Source organism: Ambystoma mexicanum, chromosome 3p (assembly GCF_040938575.1).
Source record: "Ambystoma mexicanum isolate Mex_15411 chromosome 3p, UKY_AmexF1_1, whole genome shotgun sequence".
NCBI classification, from domain to species: Eukaryota; Metazoa; Chordata; class Amphibia; order Caudata; family Ambystomatidae; genus Ambystoma; species Ambystoma mexicanum.
The window spans coordinates 1,130,571,825-1,130,586,539 of NC_090925.1; the positions used below are offsets into that span (position 1 = coordinate 1,130,571,825).

At 45.0% G+C, this 14,715-nt stretch overlaps 1 protein-coding gene across 2 annotated transcripts in view; it reads left to right on the forward strand.

Moving 5' to 3' along the window:
- Positions 1-14,715, forward strand: part of LOC138581301 (organic cation/carnitine transporter 2-like) — a 747,170-nt gene that overhangs the window by 171,252 nt on the left and 561,203 nt on the right. For both annotated transcript variants that reach the window (XM_069652516.1, XM_069652515.1), the window contains exon 3: positions 10,550-10,704. In XM_069652516.1, the coding sequence (XP_069508617.1) occupies positions 10,550-10,704 (155 nt within the window). The remainder of the gene's footprint in view (positions 1-10,549; positions 10,705-14,715) is intronic.

The window sequence follows — 14,715 nt, forward strand, 5'->3', positions numbered from 1 at the left end:
GTTTATGCCGAGCAGCAATAGTTCTGGTGAGTGTGCAGTTTTCAATGTCATTGGGAGGCTGAAATGTACAGCAGGTACTCCCGATTTTCCGGCATACTCAGCCCTCCATTGCTGTCAAGAGTTAGAGAATGTAACGGTTTAGCAAAGTTATGAGCCTCAGTGCCTGTAATTCTTCCTTAATGGCACTATATGCTGACTCAGAAGTGTTCACAAAGTGCAGGAGCTCATGCCTGGTCACCTGGGGCCGTTTGGTATTTGCTGCTGCTTGGACACCAGGTGCCAGGAGGGAGAGAGCTCAAACAAGTTTTGGTATAGCTAAACAGCTGATATTGATCAGGAATCTATAAGGCCTGTAATGATGTTGCTTTGAGGTAGTTCGACAGTTTCCTTGAATCCCTTGTTCCCGTCAATTGGACTCTTAGAGTATACCTAATATTTTTGTGCTCAGCCCACCCGGCCATTAAACAACTGTCATCAGTTGGTGTGATTATGCTGTAATTGATTTCCCTTTAAACTGCTCTCGAACCCTGCACAGGGCTAAGTGCACTAGACCTAGCGCATCTGCTACCTCTATCTCACTTGATATAAGCACTATAGGAACGCCAGAAGCATGGAGGATGAGCGAGCAGATGTAGCAATATCCTACGGATCTCTCCCCACCTTCCTCATATGACCACATCATACATTGTCAGCTGCGAAAACATGTGCATTCATTATGGGATTTAATTCATCATTATCGAAAAAATCGTTTATCAACATTTCTTTTTCCTCTTTAACATTTTCTCCTCAGACTGCATAAGAATAGACCATTTTGATTTGTTTCCAGTTGTACTGTTTTTCATGTTGAGATATGATAACCTAAGGACCAAAAAAAACACGAAAACATTAATTGTTACACAATTAACAATCTTAAACATTCCTTTCTTATACAAAAATATTTAAACTCCAGATCTCCATTCACACCTCCCTTTGCACTAAAGCCAACAGTGAATCCTTAGGGCATGCTTAACCTCTATGCCTGCTCCTGCTTCTGTGCAGGTGCAGGGCTGCCAGTATCCCTTAGAGTGTCTTTCAGGTAGATCCAACTCTTATTCCCCTTCACCTTCACGGCAGTCAGAGTCGCGTAGACCACTATATGTGGCCCATGGAAACGCTGCTCATTCCAATGACTAACAAATGTGCAAAATTAGAGAATGCAAGGCCAAGAGAGTACAACAAAGAGAGGTCAAATAACTGTACAGTATAAGGAAATGAGCATTGGCAAGAGACCAGGAACCATAAGAACGCGGAGCAAGAGCATGCTGGTTATTGTAGCCACCATACAGTGTCAGGAAAGTGTGACACACTTAACAAAGCAGCATATTGTAGGGAAACAAGTATTGACAAGAGCCAAGGAAACATCTGGTGGTGTAACAAGTGCAAGGTGGTTAAGCAAGTCACAATACAATGTCAAGTGAGAGTGACACATATGGCCGAGGCAAACCTTACTGTTGAGGAGAAGCAGTGTGTCAATGGAAAAGCAACATCACTGCTGAGGAGAAGCAGTGGACTGGTGTAAAAGGAAAAGCAGTCATCAAAGCTTACCGGTTGCGTGACCTGTAATGGGTGGACCGTGTGGTCTGACAACTGCTCTTATACTAGGTAACCCTAAATGGAAAAACCACTGAAACCACCTATAAAGAAGCTTGTGAAGTGCAAATACCTTGTGATATTCAAGTGTTGTTTTGTAAGGCTGGAAGATTTGAACTCTTGGGGAGGGGAACCCCTGTATTTGATTAACTACTTCGAACTTGGGGAAAGGGGAGCTGGTCCCAAGTGAAAGAGCTAGAAGAAACTCTGAGCTCTACTTCGAGCACTGTTCCTTTTTGATGCTGGCATCCCTACACATTGTATGCAGTTAATTGTGAGGGCAAGTATAGGTTTTGGAAACGGACAAAAGTGTTACTTTGGACTTCCTGATGTAGACTATTTATTTTTAATGTATTTATTATTTGCATTTGTTATACGCCCAGACCCTCGGGTATCACAGTGTAGTTACAGACATCTTAGGGATACAGGCAATATAATACAGAAAGTATAATACAGTTAGTCTTCCAAGTATAATCTTACAGTTGCGGCATATTCCATATTTATACTACAGGCTACATGAATGCAGGATTTTCTAATATTGGTTGAATACCATGTTTTTAGATTTTTAAACAGGGGAATGATTCTTCATTTTTAATGCTATTGGGTAGGGCGATCCAGTGTTTGGGTGCCAAAACTTGGAAACTGCCTCCACCCGCTTTGGCACTTTTGTAGCGGGGGATTGCCAGGAGTAGGTTTTTGTTTGATCTAAGCGTTCTAATTATTTCTTTTAAAAAAAAATGAATTATTAATGTACACTGGTGCTTTCTTAATGAGACTTTTATGGGTGATGCACAAGGATTTGCACTATCCTTTAGGTAGGAACATCCCACCTTCGCATAGGGCAAGTTAGGCATTCATCCACCCTGGCCTTTTGAGTTAAAATAACATTTTGTTGAGAAATTTGAACCTGTTGTCTGTATCTGACTCATGATGCCTTTACAGCTGTTTGTATCTCTTTTTACTTTTGGCCACTGGTTAACAACATTGAGCCTGCACAATGGTTTTTGTTAATGCAGCATCTGCTCTAGGAAAATCATTGCTAGTGTAATTTTTCTTTTTCCCATAGTAGGTGACCTGAAGTCCTATATGGACCAGCCCATCTTTTAATTATAAACTATATGATCGGAAGTTTGCTTTCATGTCTTTAGTGCCATCCGATCACCGCAAAAGTTACCAGTAGATTGTCCTTGTTTTTAAGCCTCTCATGGCCCAAAGATTTGTATTTATTTATTAAATGGGCATTTGTAGGGCCCCTATACACAAGTGTTTCCAGGCCCCAAAAGACAGAAAATGGGGGGCGGGGGTACATAGGAAAAAGAAACCAACAGAGACCTTGTGGCAATCCTACCGTGCAAGTGCAAACCAAAGGTGATAAGTGCAGGGAAGGGAGGAGTAGGGGTCAGGAAGCGAGAGGGTGAAGGGCCCAAGGAGGGGGGGCAGAGAGTGGGGGGGAGAGCAGGGAGCAGGCATCCCAATGAGAAGGACCCCCTGTCTTACTGGCATTAAGGGAGAGATCATTAGCAGAGCACCACGCTTGAATAGTAGTCAGGCATGAGAAAGGGAGGAGAGGAGGAAGGAAGCTTAAAGGAGAGCTGTTTGTCATCAGCATAACACTGGAAATGAGGAGAGATGGTGGTGATCAAGTGGGCCAGAGGGGCTAGGTAGATGTTGAAGAGCCATGGTGATAGGATAGAGCCCTGAGGGACGCCACAGGTGGAGAGTGAGGTGGAGGAGAAGAAAGGGCCCATGTGTACTTGGGAGGGTCGGTTTGAAAGCAAGGTCAACCGAACCAGTGCCCGGTCTGTGAGGCCTAGGGTATCATGGAGACGATTTATGAAGATGGAGTGGTTGACTGTACCAAAAGGCAGAAGAGAGATCGAGGAGGACCAGAACAGAGGGAGAGTTAGAGTCCAGGTTCGAGAGCAGGTCTTCACAGGTGTTCAAGATAGCAGTTTCCATCACTCTCCATTCTCTGAAGCCAAACTGGTGGTCATGGAGGCATCCTGCTGATTTGGTGTGGAGGGTCATTTGGGAGAAGACCAACTTCTCCAGGTGTTTGCCCAAGAAAGGGGTGATAGAGATGGGGAGATAGTTAGCCGGGCATGAAGGGCCAGCAGATGGCTTTTTTAGGAGAGGGGAACAAGAGTGTGCTCGAGAGGTTGTGGGTAGGAGCCAGTGGCAAAGGAATGGTTACAGAGGTCAGTCAAGGCTGGTGCTAGAGGGGCGATGTTGTCCATGATGGTTCTGGAAGAGGAGGGGAGCACTTGTTTGGAGGAGACTTTCATAAAGTGGACTACTCTAAAGAACTCATCTGGAGCAGTGGGAGTGAAGGAGGAGAGTATGGGTGGGGTAGAGGGGGCCAAGGGAGGTAAGAGAGGAGGGCGGGTGGCGAAGGGAGTAGATGACATTGAGGACAGGATGTTCTGAGTTTTGGAGGAGAAGTGAGAGAAAGACCAGTGCAGTGCAGAGGGCCGGGGAGGGAGGAGGAGAGGAGGAGACTGCAGCTGGATTGGCAAGTTCCTTGCAGATTTTGAAGGGTTCAGCCGTATTATCGGTGACTCCAGTAACACGGGGTTGGACATGAGCCCTCTTCTTGGAGCAAATGGCAAGATGATATTGTCTTTGGAGCAGGTAGCAGGCCAGTTTGTTGGAGGATGTATCTGAGGCCTGCCACTTCCTCTCAGCCACTTTGCACTTGCGTTTCAAAGCTGCCAAGTCAGAGACATACCAAGAGTTGCCTTTGGAGGCAGGCTTCATGCAGATCCTCATGACTGGGTAAGGATGTCCAAGGTGTTCGAGATAGAGAGATGGTGGTTAGCCAGAGCAGTCAGTAGGAGAGTTGAAAACCGGGGTGGGAGGAGGGATGAAGGTAAAGGGAAATGCAGTGACTGACCCGCTTCATCAGTCGAATGACGGAGAAGGAGACTGGGAGTGCAGGCAGAGGCATCATCACGGGACTGGGGAGCTTGAGGTGGGAGGAGGGAATGGTCAAACAAGGAGAGCGGGGAGGTAAGCGGGTTGAGAGGGGTATGTCAGTAGAGATAAGAGCATCCAAGGTGTGCCTGGCAGTGTGGGTTGGTCCAGCAGGAAGAATAGTGAGGGAAAGAGAGTCGCAGAGGTTGTGAAAGGGTACAGTGTCCCCATCCGGAAAGTCCAGATGGATGTTAGTCACCAAGGAAGTGAAGTTTGGGGGAGGAGGCAAGGAGAGAGGATGAGAGGTCTGCCCATTCGGAGTAGAAGAGGGAGGTGAGTCCAGGGGGCCTGTAAATGGTGGCAAGAGTAAGGGAGAGAGAGACAGGCAGTCTACAGACAAGGCATTCAAAGAATCAGTAGGGAAAATCAGAGCCAGGCCGCCACCAGACCGGGAAGGTGGGGGATTGTACAGGATCTTGTAGCCCTCAGGGTGAAGAGTGTCAAAAGCAGTGACAGAGCTGGCCTTGAACCATGTCTCAGTGAGAGCAAGAACGTCCAGGTCTTCAAGGAGGAGACAGATGTCAGTGGAGTGTTTGACAGCAGAGTGAGAATTGAAGGTAGCGAAGTGAAGCTGGTTGCCCTCTGTTAGGCAGAATTATATGCAGTACCCTTTGGGAACGCCACACACAATTATGACTACACGTAACAGTACAAATTCACCTTTGGTACAAGCCTGTACTACACAGTACAAGTGGTAGCGATGGCTGAGCAGCCTGACTTATCTCAAGAGTAAGTGAGCAATATCAAATAGTTTCACAAAGGACAGCAATTACTATGATTCAGGCAAACACTGACTCAAGGTTTTCAAGTAAAACTATATACATTTATTTCACTCTTCAGTTGTATAACATTACACCATTAAAAGCAACTTAAAAATCACACTCTTAATACACCACAACACTTCCCTTAAATTCCAGACAAGTTAAGCTCACAAAAATGAAGTGGGGGCAAAATGGCACTGCAGCAATTTGAAAGGGAGGGAAAGACAAAGTTAATAAAAATGAACCACACCAACAGGTAAGTACTCGGGGCAATAGAGTAAGAGGCACTACAGTGATAGAATCAGGTAGAAAAGGCTTGGGGCCAAAGTCAATAGGACAAAAGTTTTTTGCTCAAGATCACACAGTTCAGGGTAGTTTGCAGTAAAGTTCGTGCCATGGATTTCAGATGAGGTTGGGTGGTAGAAAGTTAGTTCAAAGAGAAGAGAAGGACAAGCCCTCGGAATGGAGAAAGATTTCACACCCTTTTCCCGCGGCTGAACGAAACGAGCCACCGGGTTTGCACAGTACCTTAAAACGGAGAGGAAGCTGTATCTGAGGCGGACGTTCCTGGTAGTTCCTGCAGGCTCACGGTTCCTGAAGCGACTGTCGGACTGACACGAAGTAGGAAGACTGGAGGGTCCTGCACTACCCAGGTAAGAAACCAGCAGCAGAGCAAAGCAATGAATAAAAGGTGCGCTCCTTAAAACCCAAGCAGGGTCTGACCTTCCTGGCTATCTGGCCCACTGTAGCTCTGTACAGCGAATTCGACCAGAGGAGGGCTCCTGGCTTGCAGTTTGGGCGAACTGGTTGGTCCTGCCAGCTCAAGGGAAGAAGTTTCCTGGAGGATGTTCTCTGTCCTTGGATTCTGAAGATTCGGACCTGCAGCAGGGCTTCACCGGGCAGTTCAGTCGTTGAAGGGGTCCTCCTCCATCAGCTCCTCATGGATTCTTTCGTTCCAGTGGCGACTCTGCCTTTCCAGTCCCAGAGACTGTAACGCTCACCTGATTCTCGCAGAGGCGCCGGTCTTGACTGGGCGACTACCGTATCTTCAAAGGTGATGTGTAGCACCCGGTTGGCTCTTTGGGCTGGACCTCTGTGCACTGTATGCCTGACGTGTAGAGTAAGATGTCTGCAGATAGAAAATATGGGGTTAATGAACTGGGGTTATTGGGGTGTCCCTATCTCTTTCCTCTTCTCCTCTCCTGTAGACCCCCAAAGGTTAACGCTCTCACCTTAGGTAAGTGAATGCCGAGCTCTCCATCTGCCTCGGGGCAGGGTGCTGTAGCCAGTTTCTTCACTGGATAGGTAGCGCAGGCCTCTTGACTTCAGAGGACTGCTGTCTGTCGTTTACTGCACGAACGGTAAGTTTCGAGTCATTCAAATGTCTTTTTAAAGTCTTTAGTAATGATGTCTCTTGTTTTGCAGGGTTCCGGCGATGGCGGATGACGGGCTGAAGTGAGTTGAAGATGGAGCCTGTGTGATGAATAGAAGCGCCTGGAAGCACGTGAGTAAGCGCTTGTTGCCTGCTTCACGATGCGCTCTAACTGTCTTTTTATTTTGCAGGTACGAGTTCGGAGTGGCTGCAGGGTGCCGGAATACCCACTGGATTAGATGTGGAAAGGAATAATGGCACGTGAGTATTAAAGTTCCCCAATGTCTTTAAACGCACCTTGTTTTGTCTTTCAGATGCGGATGCAGCGCCGAAGGCCTCCGGAGCGTGCGAAGAGTTGGTAAGCTTTTGTCTTTCAGATGCCGGAATGCAGTATGAAGACCTCCGGAGCGCACGAAGAGTAGGTAAGCCTTTGCCTTTCAGATGCCGGAATGCTAACCTGTTCTTTCTTGTCTTTATAGGTGTTGCTGAAGACTGGATTCAGGATGGTAAGCCTTTGCCTTTCAGATGCCGGAATGCTAACCTGTTCTTTCTTGTCTTTGTAGGTGTTGCTGAAGACTGGATTCAGGATGGTAAGCCTTTTTCCTTAGGCCCAGGACTGGATGCAGAAGACACGATGAGCGTCCTGCTGCAGAGGGTGCAGAATAACGCAAAGCAAGATTCATCCACCGGGTGTGGTTTAAATAGCCTCCTGTAGTGCTTAGGTGTCTCCTTCCACAGCCACGCCTAAGTAAGAAAAGAGTTCCTGGTAAGAAAAGAGTTCCTGCCTTCCAGAAGAGTTCCAGTGTTCCAAATCTAGGGAGTGGCTCCAGCCCCACCCAACAGGAAAAGTAGTTCCAAACAGAAGAGGATCAGAGGCTCAACTGGCAGGCAAGTAAGCAGCATGGTCTGCTGCAGGTAAGTCCACCCAAGCATTATGAGCCCGGCGCTTCCAGCGCTGGGACTGGGCATATTTATGAGCCTGATGCCACTGGCGCCAGGACTGGGTCCAAAAGGTCCCAATTGGGACTGGTTGGCACTCGGAACCTGGGTTATGGATCTGCTTCCAAGGGAGTTGGGAAAACCCTGACCTTTTGGAAGCAGAGATCATGACAGAGACCTGCTTTTTATGCAGTTTTCTCCCATTCATACAGCCTGGCTGTCAATCACACAGCAGGGTGGCTGTCCTGGCAAGGACAGTCCCCTTAGCCAATCAAACAGGAGTGCGACTTGGTTTACCAAGGGAACCCATGGCAGGGGTCCGAAGACCCCTCCCTCACATCCTGCCTACCCAGACTTTCATGCGCCTTAAGGACGGCTTCTGTGCAGAAGCCCGCGAAAAGACGGCGAACAAAGGAATCAACACCGGTTTGGCGCGCAGAGAAGAACACGAGAAAGACTTTAACAAAAAGAATGGCAAATAAACCCAGCCGGGGCCAAAATAAAATGTATTTGGTCAAGCGGGTTTATGTTCGAGGCTAATATGATAGCCTAAAACAATACCATGGTTATATAAGATAACCGCCGTAGAAAAGTTAGGGTAGTTACCACTGCCACCAGCCAAGTCTTGATGTAAAGGGAGCGAAGCAGTGCTCCAAGAGACGCAGACAAAAAGGGATAGGAATTAACCCTTTCCAATACTCCATGTAAGATGGGGTGTACTGGGTCTGTAGTTTAAAGAGACTACATAAAGTTAATGGCAACTTTACATGTTTCTGGGAGACGGTAGTCAGTCCCAGAAAAATTGAGTCAGAGGGAAGTCTAAAAGGCAACCCTGTGTCATTGCACTGAAGGTGCTCTGTAACACACACAAAAATGGTGTTCATGGAGTAGGTGAGGCTCCAGAGCCCAAGATCACACAAATGGTAAAAACACACACAGCAAAACACATGTAAGGGTGGGAAAAAGGCTCACACTCTTACCAGGTGAGAAAAATAAATCCTAGATATCCAGCAAAGCTGCTGAGGGACTCATTAGGTAAGGGAAATTAGCCATTTTTGAGAATTCTTCCTAACACCCCCTTTACATGGTTTCCAAGGGTGGGCACAGGGGTGGGGTGTCACCACTTGGGGGTGGGGGCGTTCAGTGGGAATGGGAGAAGTTCAGGAGGCAGGAGAGGGGGGAGTTGAAAAGATACAGAAGACGTCTGTCAAGAAGCTGGAGTTTGGGCTGAGAGCCCTGAGCCATGATGGTGCCATTGCGATAGACATTAATGATGCACCTGGAAGATTCAAAATGGGCCAAGAGTACTTCCCAACTGGTGCCTCCATTAATGCGTGAGGAAGAAAAAAGGGAGAGGACGGAAACCATGTGGGGAGTCCATAAGTCAGGAGAAGGAAAGGCAAAGAGAATGTCAGTGATGGTCTGTCTGGAGGAAGCATTGACATAAGTGTTGGCAATGGGCAGACTAGGGTTTTAAATCAGGAGTGCCTTCTTAAGTTTCTAGACTTCAAAAGATAGGGAGGATAGGTGATGGAGAAGCATATAAAATAGATAGGAGGGATGGAGAGCACAATGGGGCAAAGAAAGAAGGTGGGGGCGTTAGGAGGATAAAGAGGGACGGAGAGGAACAGAGAAGGTATGGTGCACAATAGAACTCACCAGGCAGCCTAGCAGATATGAGGTACAAAACAGTCATGGGTATCCGGAGAAAAAGGAGGAGCCAAGTTCGAAAACCATTTAGCAAATAATGCAGTTAAAACGCACATAGATTTAAGAGTCAAAAATACACGCAAAACACACCCAGATTTGAGACTTTCAAAATACAGTTGAAAATGACTGTTTAAACACAGTCACAAGTTCAGAATGCCCAGTTTCGATTTTCTAAAATAGGGTATAAAGGCCACAAAGTAGAGCAGTGCACGAAATTGGCAGGGAGCACACAGAGTCACTATTGTTCAATGCAAGCAGAATGAAGTGCATCTAGATGCTTCTAGGTGCATCTTTTCATCAGGGCAGTAAGATGCAGCAGAGAACAATCGACGATTATGTTTGTTACACATGTTGCAGTGAGATAGGGCAGCTTTTCTATCATGGGGATGAGTAGTACTGTTGAACTAGAGGAGGTTGCAGAAAGCAGAGCAACTGCAGGGTCATTTGACTGGAGAGGGAGAAAGAATTTAGTGCCGTAGAAGAACAGTTAGTCAGGTGCTGTGCAACATGGAGGGCAGGTGGTAGCCAAGGAGTATATGGCAAGGAGTGGAGGATAGTGGCAGGAGCTGAGTAGGACCGTGGACTGAGGAGGAAGTCAGAACCTCGAGGCATGCCACATGGGGTAGGACCAGAAAGGAGGACACGCATATGTACCCACGCACAACATGTAGTGATGGTGGATCGGGCTAAAGGACAGCTCCATGGGCTTCTGCTGAAAAGGAAACAGATAGCTAATCAGGTGGCTAGTTGCACAAGGCAAGATCAGCTGCTGGGGCAGACGACCGAGGCAGTCATAATGGAGGGTCCTTGTAGCCAGGTAACAGTGCAGGACGCACGGGAAAAAGATCATCTGGTGCGGGTCAAAGCTGCGGGCTGATGGTGATGCCCAGGACGAGAGCAGCAGAAAAAGCCAATTATGGTATTGCTGGTTTCTGTGGAATTGGTCATTTTTGTGGCAAAGGGCCTGTGAAATTTTAAAGAATTGTGCAAACCTTTTATGCATTTTTTTGTGTAATGGGCATTTTAGAACATTTTGTTTGACTTTATGAAACATTTCCAAAATAATTCTTGCTATAACAACCTATGGCGGTACTTGTCAATGAAAGAGATTTATTATTAAAGGAGTTGTAAACTATATTCTGTATTTTAAAATTTTTTATAAAAGGTTTGGCAGGAAGTTGGTGCTCTTCTCGACTATGGCGGTGCAAACGGGCTTCAGCTTCATCCAAGTCTTCTCGTCGAGTTGGGAGATGTTTTCGGTGCTCTTCCTTATAGTGGGAATGGGACAAATTTCCAACTACGTAGCAGCTTTCATACTTGGTAAGTACATTACCTGTCTGTGCTAAATTTTCATTACTTCTGTCAAAAACTGTGTTTTCTAATTTCACTACGTTCATGTATGACTGAACTATATTCTTTTGTATACTGCATTGCTACAATGTTCTCAAATAAACAATAGCCATATTGAAATAAAAATTCATTTACAGTAATACCTAGAAAAGTGAATGTCCTATAACAACTGCTGTAGCTAGTAGTGTTTTAATTCAGTACCCACTGGTCTTCTATTGTAAATTCCCGGTGATGACAAACTATGTCTTGGGTACTGACAGCATTGTTCCTAGGTATGTTTGTATTCTCTGTATGCAGAGAGGGGAACGTTGGAAAGGGTTTGTTTTAATGTGACTAAGTGAAATACTCTAAAGTACCTTGTCTATTGTAGACTGGAGCATCATATGTTGAGGGCTGGTAATTGCCAGCAGCATTAAAACAAATATAAGAAGCCTAAGAAGAATTCATGCTTTTTACTCTCCTACACATCCCCCTTCACTGTTCTTTTTTAACTCCCTCAAATCCCCCGCAAATCCCTGGAATTTTGGCCCCATGTCTATGCACATTTGGTCCCGAATTTCAATTATTAGTGTCCACTGTTGGTTACTGAAACCAAAGTACAGTGACATGTTTCAACATGGTCAGCAACTGGCCGTTTTCACTTGCTGTTCATGCTCCGCTTTTATCTACTTTGCCTATGTACATGCATGCACATGTGGTGGTTTAGCCTGCATGACTTAGATGTGGCTTCATGGAATTTGGTTGAAATACCCCGTGATTCACACTGTGCAAAGATGCTAATGGGATTCTGCACAAGGTAAGATTGTGCCTCCCGCTGCATGGCAACAGATGTAGGTTCTCTTCATAGTTCTCTGTGCCACATTCCACAAATGAAGTTTAGCTTCACAGAGAGGTCAGTCATTTTCATTCTCAGTCTTGGAATGCCATGTCTAGACAGAAGATTGACAAAGGGGAATGGTTTTGGCAATGAGGGAATTAATTGTTTTCTGGAAGTAGTAACTTTTGTATGGTCTCGGGTATTAGCCCTCATTACAACCACGGCTGTAACCAATGGCGCTATTAGCACCATGGTTGCCGCCGGTATTGTAACGGGTCTGCCATTGGTGAATGGGGAAATACCGCCCCATTCCGAGGTAGGCGGGGCGGTAATTCCCCATTCACCAATGGCCCTTCCCCATTCCCATTTTGTCCCCATAGGGCTTAATGGGAATGGGGAAGGCGGTAATTACGGTACCGCAAATTGCGGTACCGTAATTACCACGAAAGTCCCTGTGCGGATTCCTTCCTTAACGGCTGGTAAAACCAGCCGTTAAGGTCGGGACCCGCAAAGGGACCTCGTAATCAGGCGCTAAGGGGTTAACGGCGCCGCAGCCTTTTACAGCGCCGCTAACCCCTTAGCGCCAGGGTCGTAATGAGGCCCATTGTGTGGTGGGGTACCAAGCTTTCATTGTACCTAGGTGCAAAACAGTTGATGAGACTTAGGCAAAATCACTCAAGATGGTTGATCAGACTCCTCACAAATCAATTTGTATTAATCTTTGTAGGTCTATACCAGTTGTTCCAGAGGTTAATAGGATACCTGCAACATCTTCTTCTGGATCCCAGCTATGCCCACCCAGGCTGATGCTCTTTTCATCATCGGTAGCAAGGTGTACCCATATTAACATTTGCAAAGTATTTCCTGAGGACAAAGGCACTTGAGAAAAAGGACCAGAGACCCATCTTTAGATGTGAAATGCTCTAAAACTGGGTGTCATAGAATGGATTCCACAGGCCAAAATCAACCAGGAGCACTATTTCCATAGTAAATGTAAATGCATAGCATAGGGAATGGGAAGGATAATGCGCCAAAGCTGCAGTTCTTCAACCCGCACTCAGCAGTGCATGTTTTCATTAAAATTCACGCAGCAATGGTAGTTTGTGATATTTTAGAATATCCTGATTTAACTCCACAGATCCCTCAGTGAAAATCGTGCCGCACTCACAGAATGATAGTGCCAAGTTTAGATCCAAGTGAAAAAACAGCTCCTTAATACAGCATTGCAAAGTGCCTTAAAATGTTCTTTTATTATTCAAAACATCGTTAAAATCATTGCTGGAAACCTGTGCCCAGTTTACAGACAACGGGAGATCAACAAAGGAGTGACTTGTTGCGCTACTGCCTGAAGCTTGGTCACATGGTTTTCCCCACGCATTAGGCACGCATTCTATTTCCAGTCAGTCAGCTCCTATGGACACAGAAAAAGGACTTAGTCCCTATTCAGTCTGTGTGAGATCCTGACCAGATCGAATACAGTCAGAAAACATCAATTAGTATAGTTATTTTCTTTTCTTCTTTTTTCTTTTTTTATTTGTTTAGTTGCTAAACACAACTTTTCAAATGTTATTAACAAGAAGTAAAAAAAGACAGAGTTCATATAAATTTCATACATAATCAGAATACAATTAAGATCAACGAAAAACAAATGTAACATTAATCCATTAAAATATTATGACACACAACTAAAAGGGATTTTTTAGAATAGATAATAACAAGGGTACAGTTTCAAACCTTTTTATAACCCGTTTGGCATCAGTTATTGAAAATACCCATCTAGATTATCGATCATAATTAAGACACTTAATCAAACACCAATTATTCTTCGCTTTTATTCGTTTTTTCCAGACCTTGTATCAGGCACTGTTGCTTCAAGAAAGTGGGCTATTGCCACGTTTACCGCCAATCTTGGGCATGAGAAAATCAATTGCCATATTTCGTCATGGTTTAACTGGGTGTTCAGATAAAAAACATGCTGGAAATGTTTTTTGCCAGTTGAGGACAGGCCAGTCCATGCTACCACAAGATGTTGTAAGGATTTGGTCTCAAGCACATCTGAGCAGTAGCAACAATTCCTTTGATTTTTAGGAATTAATTTCCTCCTAAATAGCATTTCTCGGGTGTGCCACAGGTTAAACAACCTAAAACACATGTATTGACTTCGGATGTGAGATGATGGACATTTGATAAGGTATTCCGCTGTTTGCCTATATCTTTTCCTCCCAAAGAGAATTGCATCAAAATCCTTGTAATGGTCACAAGCAGTTGAATTGTATATCCAGTCAAATTGGAAAAGTTAGATTTTGGCTCGACCAGGATTGTTGATTAGTAGATCCAGATCTATGGAAGCTTCGGTCACAGCATTAAATATGATTTTGCACCAATTACTGGAGAATGTGCCTTGGTGTGTGCCCAGAGATGATGAGCAATTGTACTCAAGATGTTAGGCATGTGTGCTCCCAATAGACATTTACGGAGTAACAAGCACATCTTCCACAATACTTGTGAGTATAGGGACAATGATCCCAACTCGTAGCGTATCATGGGTAGTGCAATTGGGTAAGTGCAAAACTTCACGGAGCAGAATGCTTCCATGCCATAGACCAAAATTGGTGCTACTTTCATTTGGTTTAATGTAAGTACATGTTTAAATGAATATTTACCAAATCTATGTGCCAGTAACTTGGCTTGCGAAGTAAGAGCCTGCAATTTGCATTGCAGTTCCCACTTGTGAGACTCTAGGTTGTTAGAGTTTGAAAACATGATCCATAGGTATTTATATTGGGATACCATTGTCAGATCTATATTTTGTAACCTCCATCTATATGTATTTTCCTACATTTTGTACTGTTCTTACACACTACCACCTGTGATTTACTAATGTTTATTACCAGATTATTTTCTTTCACATAGGTGTCAAGAGTATGCAACTTGTTAACCAATCAGTATCTGGGATAGCATAACCAGATCATCAGCATATAAAAGATGTCTTATTTTCTGATTTCCCAGTTTATGCGCATCACAGGCTGTATTGACAAAGATCTCACCCATATCAAATATAAAGAAATTAAACAAGAATGATGCAAGTGTACACCCCTGTTTCAAGCCCTTTTGGTCTTTGTTGGGGCAGACAGAGTACTCTTGTATGTTAATTGCACTTGCAT